A 20,450-nucleotide genomic window follows, 5' to 3' on the forward strand; every position below is an offset into this window, starting at 1 on the left:
AATGACACTTCCTGAGAGACAGGACATGCCCAGATGGCTTGCTGCTACCTGGAGACTCTGGATTCCAGAGAGATCCTTGTGGTCATGGTGTCATTAGGGAGAAATCACCTGCAAGTGTAGCAGGATTAATATTGACATTATTATTTCACTAGTATTTCATATCCATGTTGTTGGTATTAGCTATTTTTTAGTTATTCATTTCTTTGTGGTCGCCTATCTGCTTTTTTTTTTTATTGTTTCGGTGTTCTTCCTGTGCTGAGGCATTTTGGGATTTTAGTGATTCATGGGAGGTCACTTGGAAAGGGGGTGTGGCTAATAAAGGGTTAAGTCCCCTGCGCATCCATATTTTTCCCCTTTTACTGTACGCTCTGATGATCGAGGTGGAAATGTTCATTCCACGTTGTGGATCCTCTTCTCTTCAGTTACATGCACTCTTATGCAGATGACTGGTGTAACGGGTGGTCTCTTGCGTTGTGTTTTAATGTGATGTTACGTGGGTCGGCGAGCGAGCGAGTTTCGAACCGAGGTTCTTACTGCTCGCTGCCAACCCCTTAAAGCCAGCGTCGTTGCCAGTTGAGCTAAAGGCAAATTGCTGTTAGCCTGTCGGCGACAACGCTACTTAACCAGGTCTCAGAGGGAGTGACGTAGCCGCTGCAACCACTCGGCTACCTGCTACCCGCTACCTAAGGCTTTACGCAGGACTCACACGAGCTAATCACTTCAGCTCAGCTACACTGGCAATAAATACGAATGCAGTTACGTCGTTGTGGGTCTCCGTCTTTAAAATACATCGCAGAGCACAAATTGAGCTGGTTACACTGGTGCCGTGACCTGTAGACTGTTCAGCTGAAGCCAAACTCCGAAGCTGCTGCCGGTCTGAGGACATCATTCTGCATCGGAGCTACGCGTGCATCTTGTGTTACAACGGAGCCGGGAGTGTATCTTTTGCAGTGTTTGATTGAATTTTGATGATTTGTGTTTTATTCATCATTGCAATTGTTGTATATTACGTTTTTTTTCCATATACTTAGTATGTTTTAATTATTACTGTGCATTGTAGTATTTTTAAAGTTTATTGTCAGCTACAATGGAGCCTAGTGGGGTGGGCTATATGTCTATGGGGAGGGGTAGAGGTTTTTTGGCGTGTGATTCACCATGCAGCCCGGGCGTTACTCCAGTGAGGGCTAGGTTTTCAACCCCATACACACATGACATGCCGCCCCTTGAAATTGATGTACCAGATTCCCCTGTAGCATTGACGAGAGATCAGATCAAGCAAATTGGTGTGACCCAGAGCATGTTCCATCTGAAGGGAACACATTAGACAGGATACTGGGCATGCTAGAGAAAGCACTGGTGTGCAATACTCAGTCTGCAAGCAGGGGCTATAGAAAGCAAAATGAGAAACATTCTCTGGGTTGCAAAGTCTGTCAGAGTGTGGACCATAGCACTGTCGCACACTGCAAACTACACAAGCTATGCTTCCAATGTTATGCTCCTGGCCACACGCGCATGCAGTGTCAAATAGACACACAACCTCTAGCGTGTTCTACAGGGTTGAATGCGCAGATTAAACCTCAAGGAAACTAGAAAGCCTCCACTTGGAGGAGGGCAATGAGAGGCATCTTAGGTTTTCCTCCATTGAAAGTGATGATATTGAGTCTGTGTATTCGTATTTATGTGAAACTCTACCCAAGAGCAGCAAAGTTGTCATTCAGAATACAATGCGAATTACGCAAAGTGATAGCCCCTTTTATTCAACCGTACTAGTGCAGGACAAAGTCAAGTTAAAAGGCATGCTGGCTACTGGATCTATGGCTACGACCCTGAGTGTGGATGTCATTCCTTGTCTAAGGGAAGCAGGTGTGGTGGCAAGTGAATTCCTGGTCCCCGCTGATGTTATTCTGGTGGGTTGTGGAGGTAAACAAACAGGTCCCCTGGGTCAGTGTGATCTGAAGCTTGAACTGTATGGATGGAAGTTTGAGGTCCCTGTGTTAATTGTTGAGGGACAGGACGATCAGCTGATTATAGGAACTAATGTGTTGAAACCCCTCATCAAGCATTTCAAGTCTAATGATGCCTATTGGTGAGTGGTGGGGCAACCTGATGTGGCATGCCAGGAAGACAGCAGCCAATTTGTTCGTCTCTTGTCCAACCTTGAGAGATGGAGAGGAGATTCCATCCCAGATAAGGTGGGCACGTTGAAGCTGAAGAGTTCGGTAACACCCTACCCATGACTGAGCACCTTGTGTGGGGCCGCTTGCCTCCTAAATGTAACATTTCCACTGGCAGCACAGTTCTAGTGGAACCAAGCACATCCCGTTGCGTGAGCAGAAACATACTAGTGGGGCGGGTTGTAACTCCTCTGTGGGGAGATGGATGGCTTCCAATCAAGATCATCAACCCTACCTCTGCTAAAATTACTCTACGCAGGAATGCCAAGGTAGCAGATGTGTACCCATGCATAGCATTGGAGGACTTTGATGATGACACCAATATGAACCAGAATGTTTACCATAATGTGGGGAGGGTAAGGGGTACTACTTCTCATGGGAGTCTGACAGCTAAGGGCAGTGTTGGCAGAAGTGCTGGAAACACAGTTAACAAGCTGCATAGTCTAGGGCTAGGGGACATTTCTGTTGAAGACTGTCAAGTATCCTCTTACTGGAAGGATCAACTAGTGAATCTTGTTGAGAAATATGAGTGTGTTTTCTCTAGACACCATCTGGACTGTGGTGAGGCATGTGAGTTCTGCCATTGCATTAGGTTAACAGATGAGTGCCCATTTTGGTTACCTTATCGCCGGCTGTCTCCAGCCCATTATCATAAGCTGAAAGAGACCTTGGACGAAATGGAGGAGAAAGAAATCATTAGAAAATCCAGCAGTGAGTACGCTTCTCCATTAGTGTTGGTGTGGAAAAAGAATGGTGACCTCAGGATATGTACTGATTTTCGGTGGCTCAATGCCCGTACAATCAAAGATGCCCATCCTCTTCCTCACCAAGCTGATGTCCTTGCTGCTTTAAGTGGAAACCAGTTCTTCAGTACCATGGACCTAACATCTGGATATTACAACATTCCATTACACGAAGAGGACAGGAAATACACAGCATTTTTCATCACCTCTGGGGTTACATGAATACAACCGTCTCCCTCAGGGCCTGTGTAATAGTCCAGCCACGTTTATGAGAATGATGCTTACCATCTTTGGCGATCAGAACTCAGTCTTCTCTGCTATTTGGATGATGTCTTAGTCTTTGCTAAAACTGAAGAGGAGAGTCTGCAGCGGCTTGAAATGGTGTTTCAGCGTCTGAAGGAGCACAATTTAAAGTTGTCCCCTGCTGTGTCATTTTCTAAGGAGGTCTGTGAAGTTTCTGGGCCACATGATTTCTCAAGATGGTGTCTCTCTTTGATTCAGACAAAGTAGAGGCTATTGTGAAGGTGTCTGAGAGGGATTTGATGGAGCCTGACAGTGTAACTCCTTTTGCTAGCAAGATCCATTCTTGATCATGGTGATGTACTACCAGCATTTCATTGAAAACTGTTCTGTACTTGCCAAGCCACTGTTCGCACTCACCTCTGGTCGAAAGAAGCCCAGGAGTTCCAAAAACAGAAAAAGGTTGGTCCCCACTCGCAAGCTTGGTCCTGATGATTGGTCCCCTGAATGCAAGCTGGCATTTGAGAGCCTAAAAGCTGCTTTGGCCAATAAAGTGCTCCTAGCCCATCCTGATTTTAGCATGCCATTTCTCCTCTCTGTTGATGCGTCCACTAGCGGTCTTGGCGCTGTTTTATCCCAAGTGCACCCAAGTGATGACAAGGCAAGACCTATAGCTTTTGCTAGTAAATCGCTCAATCATGCTCAGTCCAAGTATCCTGCCCACATTGAATTTTTTGAAATGAAATGGGCCATTTGCAACAAATTCAGCCACTGGTTACGGGGCCACAGGTTTACGGTGTGGACAGATAATAACCCACTGAAGTATATTCTGACTAAGCCAAAGCTTGGTGCATGTGAGCAACGCTGGGTGGCAAAGTTAGCGCCCTTTGATTTTGACATTCAGTACATTCCTGGGCCCAAGAATGTAGTTGCTGATGCCCTCAGTAGAGAGCCTTTCATGAAGTCTATGATTCTGCACCGGTTGACGAGAACCCCCTATGCGGCCCTGCTGGAGGAGGCAGAGAATCTGCAGGTGAACTCTGTTCAAGACATGTTGTGCCTGTCCACTGAGCTGTCCAAGGCGAGGGAGATGGGGGATGTCTCTGTGTGAGGTGCGCTCCCGGTCAATGCCATTCATGGAGGAGCGAGTGTGTGGGAGAGTGTCCAGGGAAGAGGTGTCTGCTGTGCTGCATGCCCATCGCTGCCGGGATGATGGAGTGAAGTTGAGGGCCATCTCTCATGTGCAGCAGCTTTTGCGATGGCAGGGCAGAACCCTCTTCCTGTGTTTACCCATGATGAGTTATATGAAAAACAGAACCAAGATCCCACTGTTAGTAGAGTGAAGTTCTTTGTGGATAGGGGTTGTCGCCCATCTAGGAGAGAGAGAGCCCATGAAACCCGGGAAACGCTGAGGATGCTGAGGCAGTGAGGGAAGCTCACCACACGTTTAGGCATAGTGTATCGGGTATCTAGACATCCAGTAACTAAAAAAAAGTCCTTTCAATATGTTGTTCTGGAAGCACTGAGGAGCGCTGATTAGTTTAATTGATCTGGGAGATTCCATCCCAGATAAGGTGGGCACGTTGAAGCTGAAGAGTTCGGTAACACCCTACCCATGACTGAGCACCTTGTGTGGGGCCGCTTGCCTCCTAAATGTAACATTTCCACTGGCAGCACAGTTCTAGTGGAACCAAGCACATCCCGTTGCGTGAGCAGAAACATACTAGTGGGGCGGGTTGTAACTCCTCTGTGGGGAGATGGATGGCTTCCAATCAAGATCATCAACCCTACCTCTGCTAAAATTACTCTACGCAGGAATGCCAAGGTAGCAGACGTGTACCCATGCATAGCATTGGAGGACTTTGATGATGACACCAATATGAACCAGAATGTTTACCATAATGTGGGGAGGGTAAGGGGTACTACTTCTCATGGGAGTCTGACAGCTAAGGGCAGTGTTGGCAGAAGTGCTGGAAACACAGTTAACAAGCTGCATAGTCTAGGGCTAGGGGACATTTCTGTTGAAGACTGTCAAGTATCCTCTTACTGGAAGGATCAACTAGTGAATCTTGTTGAGAAATATGAGTGTGTTTTCTCTAGACACCATCTGGACTGTGGTGAGGCATGTGAGTTCTGCCATTGCATTAGGTTAACAGATGAGTGCCCATTTTGGTTACCTTATCGCCGGCTGTCTCCAGCCCATTATCATAAGCTGAAAGAGACCTTGGACGAAATGGAGGAGAAAGAAATCATTAGAAAATCCAGCAGTGAGTACGCTTCTCTATTAGTGTTGGTGTGGAAAAAGAATGGTGACCTCAGGATATGTACTGATTTTCGGTGGCTCAATGCCCGTACAATCAAAGATGCCCATCCTCTTCCTCACCAAGCTGATGTCCTTGCTGCTTTAAGTGGAAACCAGTTCTTCAGTACCATGGACCTAACATCTGGATATTACAACATTCCATTACACGAAGAGGACAGGAAATACACAGCATTTTTCATCACCTCTGGGGTTACATGAATACAACCGTCTCCCTCAGGGCCTGTGTAATAGTCCAGCCACGTTTATGAGAATGATGCTTACCATCTTTGGCGATCAGAACTCAGTCTTCTCTGCTATTTGGATGATGTCTTAGTCTTTGCTAAAACTGAAGAGGAGAGTCTGCAGCGGCTTGAAATGGTGTTTCAGCGTCTGAAGGAGCACAATTTAAAGTTGTCCCCTGCTGTGTCATTTTCTAAGGAGGTCTGTGAAGTTTCTGGGCCACATGATTTCTCAAGATGGTGTCTCTCTTTGATTCAGACAAAGTAGAGGCTATTGTGAAGGTGTCTGAGAGGGATTTGATGGAGCCTGACAGTGTAACTCCTTTTGCTAGCAAGATCCATTCTTGATCATGGTGATGTACTACCAGCATTTCATTGAAAACTGTTCTGTACTTGCCAAGCCACTGTTCGCACTCACCTCTGGTCGAAAGAAGCCCAGGAGTTCCAAAAACAGAAAAAGGTTGGTCCCCACTCGCAAGCTTGGTCCTGATGATTGGTCCCCTGAATGCAAGCTGGCATTTGAGAGCCTAAAAGCTGCTTTGGCCAATAAAGTGCTCCTAGCCCATCCTGATTTTAGCATGCCATTTCTCCTCTCTGTTGATGCGTCCACTAGCGGTCTTGGCGCTGTTTTATCCCAAGTGCACCCAAGTGATGACAAGGCAAGACCTATAGCTTTTGCTAGTAAATCGCTCAATCATGCTCAGTCCAAGTATCCTGCCCACATTGAATTTTTTGAAATGAAATGGGCCATTTGCAACAAATTCAGCCACTGGTTACGGGGCCACAGGTTTACGGTGTGGACAGATAATAACCCACTGAAGTATATTCTGACTAAGCCAAAGCTTGGTGCATGTGAGCAACGCTGGGTGGCAAAGTTAGCGCCCTTTGATTTTGACATTCAGTACATTCCTGGGCCCAAGAATGTAGTTGCTGATGCCCTCAGTAGAGAGCCTTTCATGAAGTCTATGATTCTGCACCGGTTGACGAGAACCCCCTATGCGGCCCTGCTGGAGGAGGCAGAGAATCTGCAGGTGAACTCTGTTCAAGACATGTTGTGCCTGTCCACTGAGCTGTCCAAGGCGAGGGAGATGGGGGATGTCTCTGTGTGAGGTGCGCTCCCGGTCAATGCCATTCATGGAGGAGCGAGTGTGTGGGAGAGTGTCCAGGGAAGAGGTGTCTGCTGTGCTGCATGCCCATCGCTGCCGGGATGATGGAGTGAAGTTGAGGGCCATCTCTCATGTGCAGCAGCTTTTGCGATGGCAGGGCAGAACCCTCTTCCTGTGTTTACCCATGATGAGTTATATGAAAAACAGAACCAAGATCCCACTGTTAGTAGAGTGAAGTTCTTTGTGGATAGGGGTTGTCGCCCATCTAGGAGAGAGAGAGCCCATGAAACCCGGGAAACGCTGAGGATGCTGAGGCAGTGAGGGAAGCTCACCACACGTTTAGGCATAGTGTATCGGGTATCTAGACATCCAGTAACTAAAAAAAAGTCCTTTCAATATGTTGTTCTGGAAGCACTGAGGAGCGCTGCGCTAAAAGGAGTGCATGACAAAGCTGGGCATCAGGGACAGCAGCGCACGTTGTGGCTGGCCAGGCAGAGATTCTATTGGAACACACTCGAAAGGGATGTGAAGGAATACGTTCACAACTGCAAGAGGTGTATAGTCAGCAAAGCACCTGAACCTGAAGCCAGGGCCCCTCTCGTTTCCATTGTCACCACTGCTCCTTTGGAACTGGTCTGTTTAGATTTCTGGTCAGCCAAAGATTCGAACGGGAAATCTATTGATGTGCTAGTTGTCACAGATCACTTTACAAAGCTAGAATGTGCATACCCTTGCCCAAATCAGTCTGAAAAAACAGTGGTCCGTGTTCTATGGAACAATTTCTTTTGTGTTTATGGCTTTGCTGGATGCATTCATTCAGATTTGGGTGGAAGTTTTGAAAGTGCATTGATCGCTGAATTACTCCAGTTGGCAGGGGTTGACAAATTGAGAACACCATCCATGAAACAACTGGTTTTGCCCCCTTCTTCTTAATGTATGGCCGCACTCCCCAGTTGCCTGTTGATCTAATGTTTGAAAGTGTTCTCTTAGATGGGGAGACTGTTGATATGGACAAGTACATTCAGTCAAGGCGGGGGTGGACTACAGGGGAAGAGTGTCAGACTGCCAGGCCCATGTTACCTTGTGATGAGCAATTACACAGACCACAGTGTTTTGGAGGAAATGATATTCAGGCTGTTCTGAATAATGCAGGGAAGTGTTGGACCATACTGCTCATCAGAAAGGCAGTGCTGGAGCAGTGGGCCCTGCCACTGCCAAGTCCAAACAATGCATCAACATCGGCACAACTGAAATCAATAACACATACCATGAATTACTGAGCTTTGATGTGTCTTCAGTTTGAGTTTATGCGGTAGCTCATATTTCACACATTAACCTATGCATTTCCATTCTATGATTTGACTGTTTACAACATTTTGACACTCTTCTCCTGAGTTGTTGCTGACCTTACGAACAGTAAGGGCTACAGTGTCCTCCAATAAGCATTCTGCCCACCTTACCAAAGGATCCAGGCTTCCAGTGGAGTAGACTAAACAGACGTTTCCCAACCAACCTCAGACATGGTTAGAAGATAGCTCATGACTCAAATACTTGTGTTTCATTTGAATAAAACAATTGTATTTGACTTGGAACCCTGACTCAAACAGGAACTGGACCCTTGAGAATCACAGCAGCTTCTATAGCAAGTAAAACACATGGTGTCAAATGACTATTCATTAGAGCAACATTAACCACACTACCATACTTATTATAAAAAGCAGATGCCAATCTGAACAGTATGAATTTGAGGTGATCATGACTCATATTCAGGCACTGCTTTTTGTGGACGGAACCATAGCTGTCAGGCTTCATCTATAAGTACTAGTAATAATATTATACCAGTGCGACTCTCATAAGTGAGCTGCTGGAGGTGACAATGGAGGTGACCACATTAAATCCACTAACTCCCAGCATACTCAGGAAAGACAAAGAAGGGGAGAGAGAGAGAGGGGAGGATGGAAGGGGGGACTGAGAAAGGAAGAAAGGTAGAAATAAGAAGACAAGAGAAGGAAGAAGAGATGTGACTATGAAAGTACAGATGTGGGTAACATGGGAGTGAAATGTCTGTCATCTAGCATTTTGAAGTAGACTGGGAAAGATGGGGGATCGCGCAAGGAAAAGTAGAGTATAGTGGAACATAAAAATGTTTTTTTTTCTCTCTCTCTGAAATGCTAGGCACTTGGCCTTCTTTTATCTCTCAAGACTGTGTCTGTATTGTTATAGAATTTTTGGAAGAGTGTACCAGAACTAGTATTGACAGAATTTAGTCAGAGACAAAACAAGACTGATGCAGATAATTAGACAGTATACCATGTGTAACAAAAAGTAGTTTAATTGATTTTGATGTAATGATGGAATTATCTTGTACTTTTCTAAATGATGCACAAGTCTCTGTTGAAACAAAGGCTTGTCAGGTTTTAATGTATTTTTTTCCTGCAGTTCTGTGGTAGATCCTGCTGTCTCTGAGTTTCCTATGATAGAGAGGAAGAGAAACATATTAACATCCTACACTTTTTCTGCTCTCCATCTTTTCAACTCTCTCTCTAGATATCTTCATAAATCATTTAAAATCCTCCCCTGGCACCTCTTCTTTCTTTCTTTATCTGTATATGTCTGTCTTTCTATCCCTCCCTCTATCTCTCTATATCCTCCTTCTCTCTACCTCTATCTCTTCCTCCCTTCCTTAGTTTCTCAATCTCTCTCAGTTAGTTCTCTCCACATCCAGTCAAACAGTAAACAAGCCATGACACTCTGACAGTGATGTGTGTGCATCTGACAGCAGTTTTCATCCTTTTTGGGGTCCCATTAATTCTGATATTTTATGGGAGTTTTCTGGCTAGGAGGTTCAGGGGCAGGCTCTTCTCTGTCTGCAAAGCCGTCATTTCTGAAAGCCCATACTGCAGCTTGCAACAAAAATCATTGCCAAAATCACATTGAGATCAGCTTTTGCAGCTCTCTAACAGTGAAGTATAACACATTTGTACTGAAGAATAGGTTGTAGAATAGGACAACAGCATGTCTTTGAGATCAGTGTTTGCATCTTTGTAACAGTCAGGCTTGTACTGGGTTGTAGAATAGACAGAATAGAACAGCATGGCATTGCAGAGCACCAGCAAGGTGAACCACATTATCAGTGTTGCTCAGTTACAGTGCATTATGGGGGAGGGGGGGGGGGGGGTGGTAAGTGTCAGTGCAGTTACATTGATCAGTGTGTTACAGCACAGTAATAGCTGAAAAGAGCATTATCATAGCGGGGTACGGTGATGTGACAGTGGGGTACAGTGATGTGACGAGAGTCTCTCCATTTTCTCTGTGTCCCCAGGTTCCGTTTCTCTCAGCGTGTTCCTGGTGTCTCTGGCAGTGACTGTGTGCGCTGTGTGGCTAATTACTCTATGTGGCGTCTGTGGCTGGTGCCAACGCAAACTGGTAAGTGCCCAACACCACTTACCTCACCTTCCCTAAGAACCAGCACCACTTAGCTAAACTTTGAGTGCCCAATACCACTTACCTTACTCTCTCAGTGCCCCAAAATCTGGTAATAACCTTAGTAGTGCCCCAGTAGTGGGGTTGTGCCCCATCACAAGCTCTGTAAGGTATTATCCAAATCTAGTGCCCCATCTCAAACTCACTTCAGTAATATCCTATTGTAGTACCCCATCTCAAAATCACTATGGTAATACAAGGAGTTTAATGTCACATGTTCACAATGGACACCATGATTCACCATGTACTTTCATAATGAAACAATCACATGTATACCGCTGCCAGTACCCATGAGCTTCACCATTCCTTACACAGGTACAGCACTGTTCTACTGTGCGTCTTCTTTCATTAAAACATCTCTGTGTAATTTCAGTTTTCATTATCAGTGATAATAATGTAATTTATTTTTTGTGCAAGGAACATATGGGAATATTAAGAATGTTAAAGATTTTACACCAGATACATTGGAATATTATGATACTATCACAGATTAGAGTAGAGAGTTTTTCCCCTGTTAGTATTACACTATATCAAACTGTACTGTAGATTGAGTTATATATAAGATACATGTTTCCTACTCTATGTGCAAGATTTCAGGTAGAAGGTACATGGTATATGCATTTACATGTATTCATTTGGCAGACGCTTTTATCCAAAGCGACTTACATAGGTTACAGTTCTTTACAATGTTATCCATTTATACAGCAGTGTCCCAGCGGGGATTGAACCGGCAACCTTTTGGTTACGAGTCCTGCTCCTTAACCACTATGCTACACTGCCACCCATATGCAGTATATTACATAAGTGTGTTAACATTCAGCACACTCATTTACACTAACCAGTATATGGAAGCAAATACCTGATTTGCACATGCACAATATTTCTGAGGGGACCAGGAGACATGGAACTGTGTGACCTTGATCACAGGATGTGTCCACGGTGATTATACAGTGTGAAATGTGATTGATTTAGAGAATGCAGTCATTTATTAAGCAGTGCTGTAAAGCACCATGACCCTTGTACTCGGACGACTCCTCTAGTTTCATTGCATGTACATTTGAAGTTGAGCATGGATTGTTTACTTGTTAAAAGTCTGAACCACAGATGAAGGATTTCAGTTGATTTACCTGCTGTCAAAACCTGTGACATGGTATACTGAGAGATGAAGTGCCCAAACTTTGAACAGACAATATGGCTTTGTAGTCAGGGCAGAAGAAACTGATTTGCTTTTGAAATGACTACATTACCCAAGATCCTTTGAGGATCCTTTGGGATCAGAAAGGTTCTTTTACAATGAAACAGAAATACAGACTTCCACCCACTGAGATGATAGCTTGCCAGACTTATTTTTGTCACAACTTACACAACACTTTCTTCCTTTCTAAAAAAAACTGAAGTTGAAGAAGTGCTTTGTGAGTCATTACAAAATGTGATACCTCTTTCAGTGTGTTATTGATCTCTGTAAGATATCTTCCCTTTTTTTCCAGACTGAATAGACCCTTAGGGGACAATAAGCTCATTTACTAGTAATAATGAAAGAAGATATTAAAGCAACCAACACAGGGAAGACAGGGAATGGAACATGGAGACACAGGGAGACTGAGAAACAGTCATACACACTCCTACACATGCATGCATTCACACACTAACATGCATTTTCACATACACACTGAAATACTGGCGCGCACACACACAGTAATATATACACACACTCACTCACACATGCACGCACACACACACATACACAGAGTCACATACACGTGTCATACACCCTGTACTTTGCTCTCTCTCCTGAAGTGATTGAGTAGTCTTACCAGACTGCATGAACCTGAGACAGCTGCTCCACTGAGACAAAAGGGCAGCACACACACACATACTGTATACCACAGACAGAGAGAGGGACAGATGCATCTCTCTGAGACAGTGCACCTCTGATCACACATATCATGAGTGAAGTGAGAGTACTGTTAAAACTGACTCCCCATTTCAAGCAACGGTATAGACATTATGATGGAACTCTAACACTCGTAATGCACTACCACCTCAGCACTGTGACCACACCAACATGCTGATCACACTGACACCTCAAAGTGATGACACTGAAGGCAGCACAGCATCAGGGATCAAGATGAAAGGGAGAGAGTGACTGAGCAGGAGGAGGAGGGAGGGATGGAGACAACAGCAGAACAATGACAGGGAGGTGGTGAACATCGGCGGAACAGCGCACACCCCGCGCACATCCTGCCCTGACTGTGTGTTTGAAATGTTGCAGGAGAGGCGGGGCCACTGGGGGCGGAACTTCGGCAGAGCACTTCCTGTCGAAAGGTGCAGCCTGTTTTGAACCCACAGGAAAGTACATGCATGGAGAAGACGGACTGCTATGGCAATCTGCCACTGCATGTACCCATAATCCACTCCTTCCTGGTGCACGGCCTATTCAGACTGTACTGATGTACCCTAATGCAATTAAATAGAGACATCAGGGGTCAGCGTTTTAGGTTCATTTCTGAACCTAAAAAACCAGATCATTTATTGACTGATTCAATTGAAATGTGCTTACTGAATTGTAATTGAGTGGAAATGAGGCTCTGAACATTACTTGGCTCACTCATGCTTGTTAGAAACTGGAGGGGGGCTATGGGGCATGAATGTGGTCCAATGGTTGCTTTGTTTGAAAGAGGGAAGGAGCATTTAATGCTGAGTGTTAGAATACATGAATCCGACATTGTTTCCACTGAGGTGAATTTGTCAAACAGCCACAGCATCTTGGAAAAACCTGAAAGTGAGTCATTCTAGCTGCTTTACAATGGTGGATTGTAGTCTGGCAGAAATAACCTGTGATGATACACAAAGGATGGAGTATAGCATAGTGATAGTAGGGTACAGCACAGTGATAGTACAACACAGTGGTAGTGGGGTACAGCACAGTGGTAGTGGGGTACACTGCAGTGATAGTGGGATAGACTGCAGTGATAGTGGGGTACAGCACAGTGATAGTAGGGTACAGCATAGTGATAGTGGGGTACACTGCAGTGATAGTGAGGTACAGCACAGTGATAGTGGGGTACAGTACTGAGCACAGTAATGTGCTGCACTTCTCCCTCATACATTGCTCCACAAATCCATCACATACCTCCCTCTCCTTCTTTCTCTCATTTTCTCCATGACAACTGTATTTTGCTCTCAAATCATTAAACAGGGAGGACTAATCAGCATAAACATACACACACACCCGACACACAGACTTGTAGACACTGGAATGTACCTATATGTGGACAGATAATTGTGTCTCTATATGCATATACACTGGTATTAAAAAGTTTGTGCCCCCTTCTTGATATTCTATAGTTGTGCCTATTTGAAGCATTGAATAGTTTCAGATTTTCAAACAAATTGTAATATTGCACAAAGGGAATCTGAGTAAATACAAAACACAGTGTTTTAATGTTTATTGTGTTCCTTCAGTGAAAATAATATACACCTATTTCACCCCTGTAAAAAGTAAATGCCCCTTAAACCTAATATCTGCCTGAACCACCCTTAGTGGCAATAACTGCAAGTAAACGCTTCTTATAATTTGATGTGAGCCTTGTACATCTCTGTGTGGAAATCTTGGCCCACTTTTCTTTGCAGAACTGTTTTAACTCTGGCAGATCAGTAGATCTTTGAGCATGAGTTGCTCTTTTCAGGTCCTACCACATCATCTCTATTGGATTCAAGTCTGAAATTTGACTAGGGCACTCCAAAATTTTTATTTTGTTTCTCTTTAGCCATTCAGAAGTGGACTTGCTTCTGTGTTTTTGATCACTGTCCTGCTGCATCACCCAATTAAGCCTTAGCTTCAGCTCATGCACAGATGGTCAGATATTCTCCTTAAGAATTGTCTGGCACATAGCAAAACTTGTGCTTCCTTCAATGATAGCAAATCATCCAGTTCCTGAGGCAGCAAAACATCCCCATATCATCTGCCACCACCATGGTTCACTGCTGGTATGATCTTACAGTGAAATGCTGTATTTGATTTACGCCACACATAGGAAGACTTGCACCCTCCAAAAAGTTGCACTTTTGACTCATCTGTTTATGGAATATTATCCCAAAATTCTTGGAGATTGTCCAGGTGTTTTTTAGCAAACGTGAGACAAGCTTTGATGTTTTTTTTTTTTTTTTTTGGTGAGCAGTGGTTTCTGCCTTGCTACTCTTCCATAAAGCCCATTTCTGCACAACCTCTTTCTTATTGTTGAGTCATGAACAATAACCTTTCCTGATGCTAGAGAGGCCTGCAGTTCTTTGGAAAATTTTCTGGGATCTTTTGAGACTTCCTGGATGAGGCGTGGCTGTGCCCTTGGAGAAATCTTGGCAGGTCAGCCACTCCTGGGAATATTCACCACTACTCCATGTCTTCTTCATTTAAGTCGTTTTCACATATGAACTCCAGACAAAGTGCGGAGAATCAGGTCCGGAAATTGGTCTGAATTTTCCTTTCACACATGTAGCACACAACAGGAGACTGTCCGTGACAGACGCGTTCTCACCTACAGGAAATACTCCAGTTTGGTTTAGGTGAGGGGCGGCGCCTGGGTAGAGCGTGCAAGAAGCAGGACATGACGCAAAAAGTACGCTGCAGAAATCGCAGTGGCTATATTCGAAACCACCTACTGCATTCTGTGTACTGCGTACGACACAAGTATATACTGTATACTGCTTGCTGTTTTTCAATGTAGTACCCAGTATGTGACCATTAATAATTACATATGTAGTATGCTACATTGTTGCTTGAAATCATTGCGAGTTTAGAAACGTCCAGAATTCCTTGTGGTATTTTCCAGTTAGACGCCACTTGCATTCTCACGAGTGAAAAGTATTGACGAGATCACCTGAAGTATTGTGAGTTGAAGTATTTTCAGGTTTTTTCTTTTCAATGTCTTACCTTTCGGTAGTATGGATAGGCCTACATAATGTGGCACGGAAGACGAGAAGGCAAACATAGCTATTGTACTTTTGGGTAGCCTATAAAAAAAATCACACATAGCCATCCAAATGGTGCTACTGGTACACATAATTTATTATTAATTATACATTTATTATAACAGGAAGGTAAGTTTTTGTTGTTTGCTATGTAATGTTAGATCACCAGTTCACCTATCTCACAATACCTATCACTATTACTTAGCTACAGGTTAGCTAGCTACTAACCAGATAATAAACTACTAACCAATGTTATTAATCATCGTAAGAGACAAGTTTTGGCAGTATAGCTATAGCTAACTATCTCTTTAACAATCGTTGGACTCAATATAACATGTATTTGGACATATCCGCAATGTCAACGAAAGAGTGGAAAGCAATATACAATATACTGTATTCTTCTGGTTTCGCGCCAGTCACATAATAGAAACGTCATCAATACGCCCACTCGCTCGCGGTGGATTCTCCGGAACATTGCCTGCTTTATTCCCCACATGAGCTCACTCCGACATGAGGCGAACTTTGTACTAGGGAGCTGGCAGAACAAAGTCTGTCACATGTCCGGTCCGACTGATTCAGACATTTGCGTTCTCACATACAGCTCCTCCGGCTAAGGGCCGGATACGTTCCGGCGTCCAGTGCATGTGTGAGATAATGGCTTGCACTGTGGTTTGGTGGAGTCCAAGAACCTTAGAAATGACTTTGTAACCCTTTCCAGACTGATACATCTCAACAACTTTTTTCTCAGCTGTTCTGGAATTTCCTTTGATCATGGTATTGTGTGCCTGTAGAAGCTTTGTAGTGACTACTTCTCTCTGATGGCAAGGTTCCATATATATGCCGTTTAAACTCAGTGAGATAAACGTTCAAGAAAAGAGGAAATCAGGAAGGGGGTAAATACTTTTTCATACCACTGTACACACATATGCAAATATGCAAATAGGCTCATGCATACATTTAAACTGGTCACACAAACACAAAATTTATATATTCCAATGTAAATGAGAAATAATGTCTGCAAGCAAGAAACACAGGCTATGGATGTGTTGAATGGCGTGTTCATAAAATTTTCAATTTTCCAGTGGCCATTTTCCACTGTTGCACAGGCAAAGCAGTAGATTGTGTATATAATGTTCACTAATTTCTGCCAAAGAAAAATCTTACTTTTCTAGAAAAAGAAGCTGTGTGTGTATCTCTCTCATCACCCTCAATTTTTGGTACATTCAAATGATGCTGTTAGGCATTTTGTTTTAAAGTTACCCTGTGGTTTAGCTTGGTTGTATTGCTCATATCCTTTTATCAGAAATGGACCTAAACTCAGCTAAAAGGACTATAAATGCATCAGAGTTGCTTGTTGCTTGCACTCTTTGAAAAAGCACATGACATAAGAAAGAATATTGTTTTTAGGTGAATTTTAAAATTGCATGACCTGATGATACATTTACCTTGGATACATCTTTTGCACACATGCATTATTTCATTAGAAATTAGATTCAAATATTATGCAATATATTTGTAATTATAATCTGCAGTCATAAAGCTGTTTTGAAATAATGCTAATGTGGTAGGTATTAGGGATGCAACGGTACACGGTATTTTGTCGAACCTTTCGGTACGCCCCGTACGGTTCAATACGCACACGTGAACCGCGGTAATACGATATGCCTGTCATTTTCCTATTATTTTCAAAACTTGCTTATTGCGCTGCAGACTACAGGCACGTTGTACATTCAGATCCACAGAACATCTCTGGAGCCTATCAGCGCTCTGTATGCAAATACGAGCTGGAGAAGAGAGGGGAAACTAAAAACAAACATTCTCGCGTACGGTCATGCCCGTGTGATTTGCGGTTTAGCGCGTATGCTAAAACCGGTGCGATTTAGGGATGAAACGGTTGCCGGTAAAATTCCCGACGGGTATTACCGCTTCAAATTTTAATTGTCATTAAAACCATGGTTGATACCGCTGAACCGTTGAACCGCTCTTTGAAAAACTCACGTTAAATACTGCCTAGCATCAACCAAAGTTAGCAAGTCTCCCAGACGCAGGTGCGCAGGCGCAGCATGCAACGTGGGTTTGTTTTGCGTCCGTGAAAACATGGCGGAAGGTAGTGATAGTGCTCCGGAGATTTTTCAACAGTATAAATTTTCATACCGTTGTATCTCTAGTGCGATTAGAACACTAGATTGGAAAAATTCTTGCTAATTTTATCTTTGCGGGAACAGCAATTTAACGTTAAAAAATATAGCAAATGCTAACTGAAAACAATGAGAAGGTTAATAACGAAATGGTCAATAAATGTATGATGTTTCCAAAGTCAATGAGTAATCGTGTTAAATAATCGTGATCTCAATATTGACCAAAATAATTGTGATTATTATTTTTGCCATAATCGAGCAGCCCTACTAGTAAGTCATGCTGCCATATTTCTGAATGGAAAGTTTTATTTGTCTGTAGGCTAAATAAAGAGTTCATTGTTTAAAGGGTGATGTGTTTTTATTTTTTTTTCTTAAATACAAAGATACCGAAACGGTACCGTTACAGTGACCCAAAAACGCGATACATACCGAACCGTACAGTTACATCCCTAGAAGGTATATACTCAAACTCTTCACATTCGGATGAGTCAACATGTTTTTGTGTTTTTTTTTTTTTTTTCAAAAGGGTGTGCCAGTCCTTGAAGCTATCACACGAATAGAGATAAAATATACAAACTGTTATATGAGGAGATTATATTAACAGCTCACTTTGAATGTTTTTGTTTTCCCTGGGTGGACTGTGTCTTTTATAAGCATCTTGGATCATGATTCATACGTTAATATATGTGTCATTTTGAGGGAGTTGCTCATGGTATTTTTGCCAGTTTATCAGTTGCTGTCAGATTTTTTTCTGTAAATGTTGTAGACCCTGCAGTCTCCCATAAATCACTTTGCAGAGAGCTACTTAAAGTTTAAAAACTTAAAATGAGTTTGTTTCTGAGTTAATGAATTCAGTATTTTTTTCAGTGCACATCTAAATGGCAACGTTTTGCAGTAGCTGATTCACAGATGATGCAATGAAAATGCAATGATTGCGTTTAGCTATTTTCAGTTAATGACACTTCTAACATGGACATTGCCACTTGTAACATCTAAGTTAAAACATCTAACAATTGTGTATAGGTAATTGCATTAGAAGTTGGGTCGCAAATACATGTAACAAAGGGTGTAATAAGCATATTCTTAAATATGCCTATTACATTTTAATGAATAGTACACAAGCCTACATACATCCATTCATGAACACTCATTTTGTTTACACTGATGTGAACTGATATGGGATAATACACCACTCAAGATGGCTGGAAACCTTACTGAAGCACAACATTGATATCATGCATAACACGATTATGACAATTTGGGGCATATGTATAAATTGTACCTGACATGGTCAATATTTCTGTCTCTTTAAAACTAAGCATATATTGCATACCAGTATTACTGGTGTTACCCTTCAGTATAGGCTTAAGTATCCTGACTTTTCATTCAGTTACACTGAGTACATACATATGTCCATTTAAGTCATGGTACACCTCCAGCAATAATTTTGTTCATAGTGACTAGTTCTTGGTAGGCACTGCCAGACTCACTGAATACAGAGTTGCTGTACAGCTCAGCAGCCTATCCAGATGAGCAGTGGATCTGCACAATACTTACTCTGAAAGAATGTCCACCCCTATCTCCTGTGGAATGAAACCAACTTGTTTCATTGCCCTGGGCTCCCAGTGATTGTGGGCAGACACAACTAATTCCAAACACCTAGGTCTCCCACTGAAAGTATTGAGACCTGTATGACATCGATGTTGGAACTGGAGGTTTAGACCACGTTAACACACACTCATAGAGGCACTATTGCAAAACAATGCTACCTAATACTTCCAGCATTCTTTCAAAATAGTAACTTGGCAAAGGTGAAGTCTCTTTTTACCATATATGAATATGTTACCTTCATGTTCCATTTCACAGTAACGTACTCATGATGTAAGGCATTTCTACATGTATCTGAATACCGTACCAAAATTGAAATTGTTATCATGGATTAATTTCCAATGATGATATGTCAACTCAGCAATTAAATCTGATGATGAATCAAAATCACTTTGGTCATGATGTGTCAACATAAGGACAATGACATAATAGCACAACATCAAAATGATAGATGGATTCAATGTTCATTTAACATTTTTTTTCATAATTTCAATTGATGTTGCATCAAAGCCCATAAAATATTAAATCAACATTGAATAAATGTTGATACAGTAGCTGAGTGTACATTTTTATTTTAATATAGCATTTTGTGCAATGGTAAATTTCCTTCCTCATTTTTTCAAGCTCTAGGCCTCTGAACTCTTCAAGAATGCATATTTAAATGATTAAACTTACATCAAAGGAACATTAAATACATACCTATTGACACAGATTCATTTTGGAAATTAATTAATATAACAACTTATATTATATTAATATAATAACTTATATATTTCAAGTAGTACAATGAATTCCTTTTTAAAAATGGACTAAACTAATTCTACAAACACATTACAATGCTGTTGCGGGGGTGGAGCTGTAATGAATGCAGCTCTGTAACCTTTCTCTCCCTCCCAGCCCTAAACACAACAGAGTCATCTATTAGTCTCAGGTTGCCTGTCTGTCTTCATGGGCTGTTTGTCAGTACACTGGCAAAACCAATGCAAAACTGCACATGGAGTCACAGCCAATTTAAAATAAAATCTTGATGCTACAGTTGGAAATCAATGTGGTTTTGCAAGTAATGATGAATAATGAAATATACAGATGGTATGGGCAAGCAGCTCCTATCCCTCTATTATTTATAAAGCTAAAAAGGATACACAGTTATCAACATCTTCATTACAGTTGCTATATGTAAGTTTCACACTCATCCAGGGGTTAAATACATCAGCCAGAACAACAAATATAAAATGCTATAAAGCAGTAGGTCACTTGCCAACAAGAGTCAATGTTCAGCATAACAGTGACAGTCCTAACAGTGAGAAACAACTACAAATGTCCATTTATTCAACCTTGTCTTTCAGACAAAATTCCATACTGACAGCCTTCCCCACAGTTCAGCATTGAATATTCATTGACAAATGGTACCAATCAATGTGAACAGTGATACGCTGACTGTGCTGATTT

At 42.5% G+C, this 20,450-nt stretch overlaps 1 protein-coding gene across 2 annotated transcripts in view; it reads left to right on the forward strand.

Annotated features, from left to right (window-relative positions):
* syt7a (synaptotagmin VIIa) overlaps positions 1–20,450 on the forward strand; it is a 133,362-nt gene that overhangs the window by 50,520 nt on the left and 62,392 nt on the right. For both annotated transcript variants that reach the window (XM_036535147.1, XM_036535146.1), the window contains exon 2: positions 10,127–10,230. In XM_036535147.1, coding sequence (XP_036391040.1) covers positions 10,127–10,230 — 104 coding nt within the window. The remainder of the gene's footprint in view (positions 1–10,126; positions 10,231–20,450) is intronic.

Source organism: Megalops cyprinoides, chromosome 8 (genome assembly GCF_013368585.1).
Source record: "Megalops cyprinoides isolate fMegCyp1 chromosome 8, fMegCyp1.pri, whole genome shotgun sequence".
NCBI lineage: Eukaryota > Metazoa > Chordata > Actinopteri > Elopiformes > Megalopidae > Megalops > Megalops cyprinoides.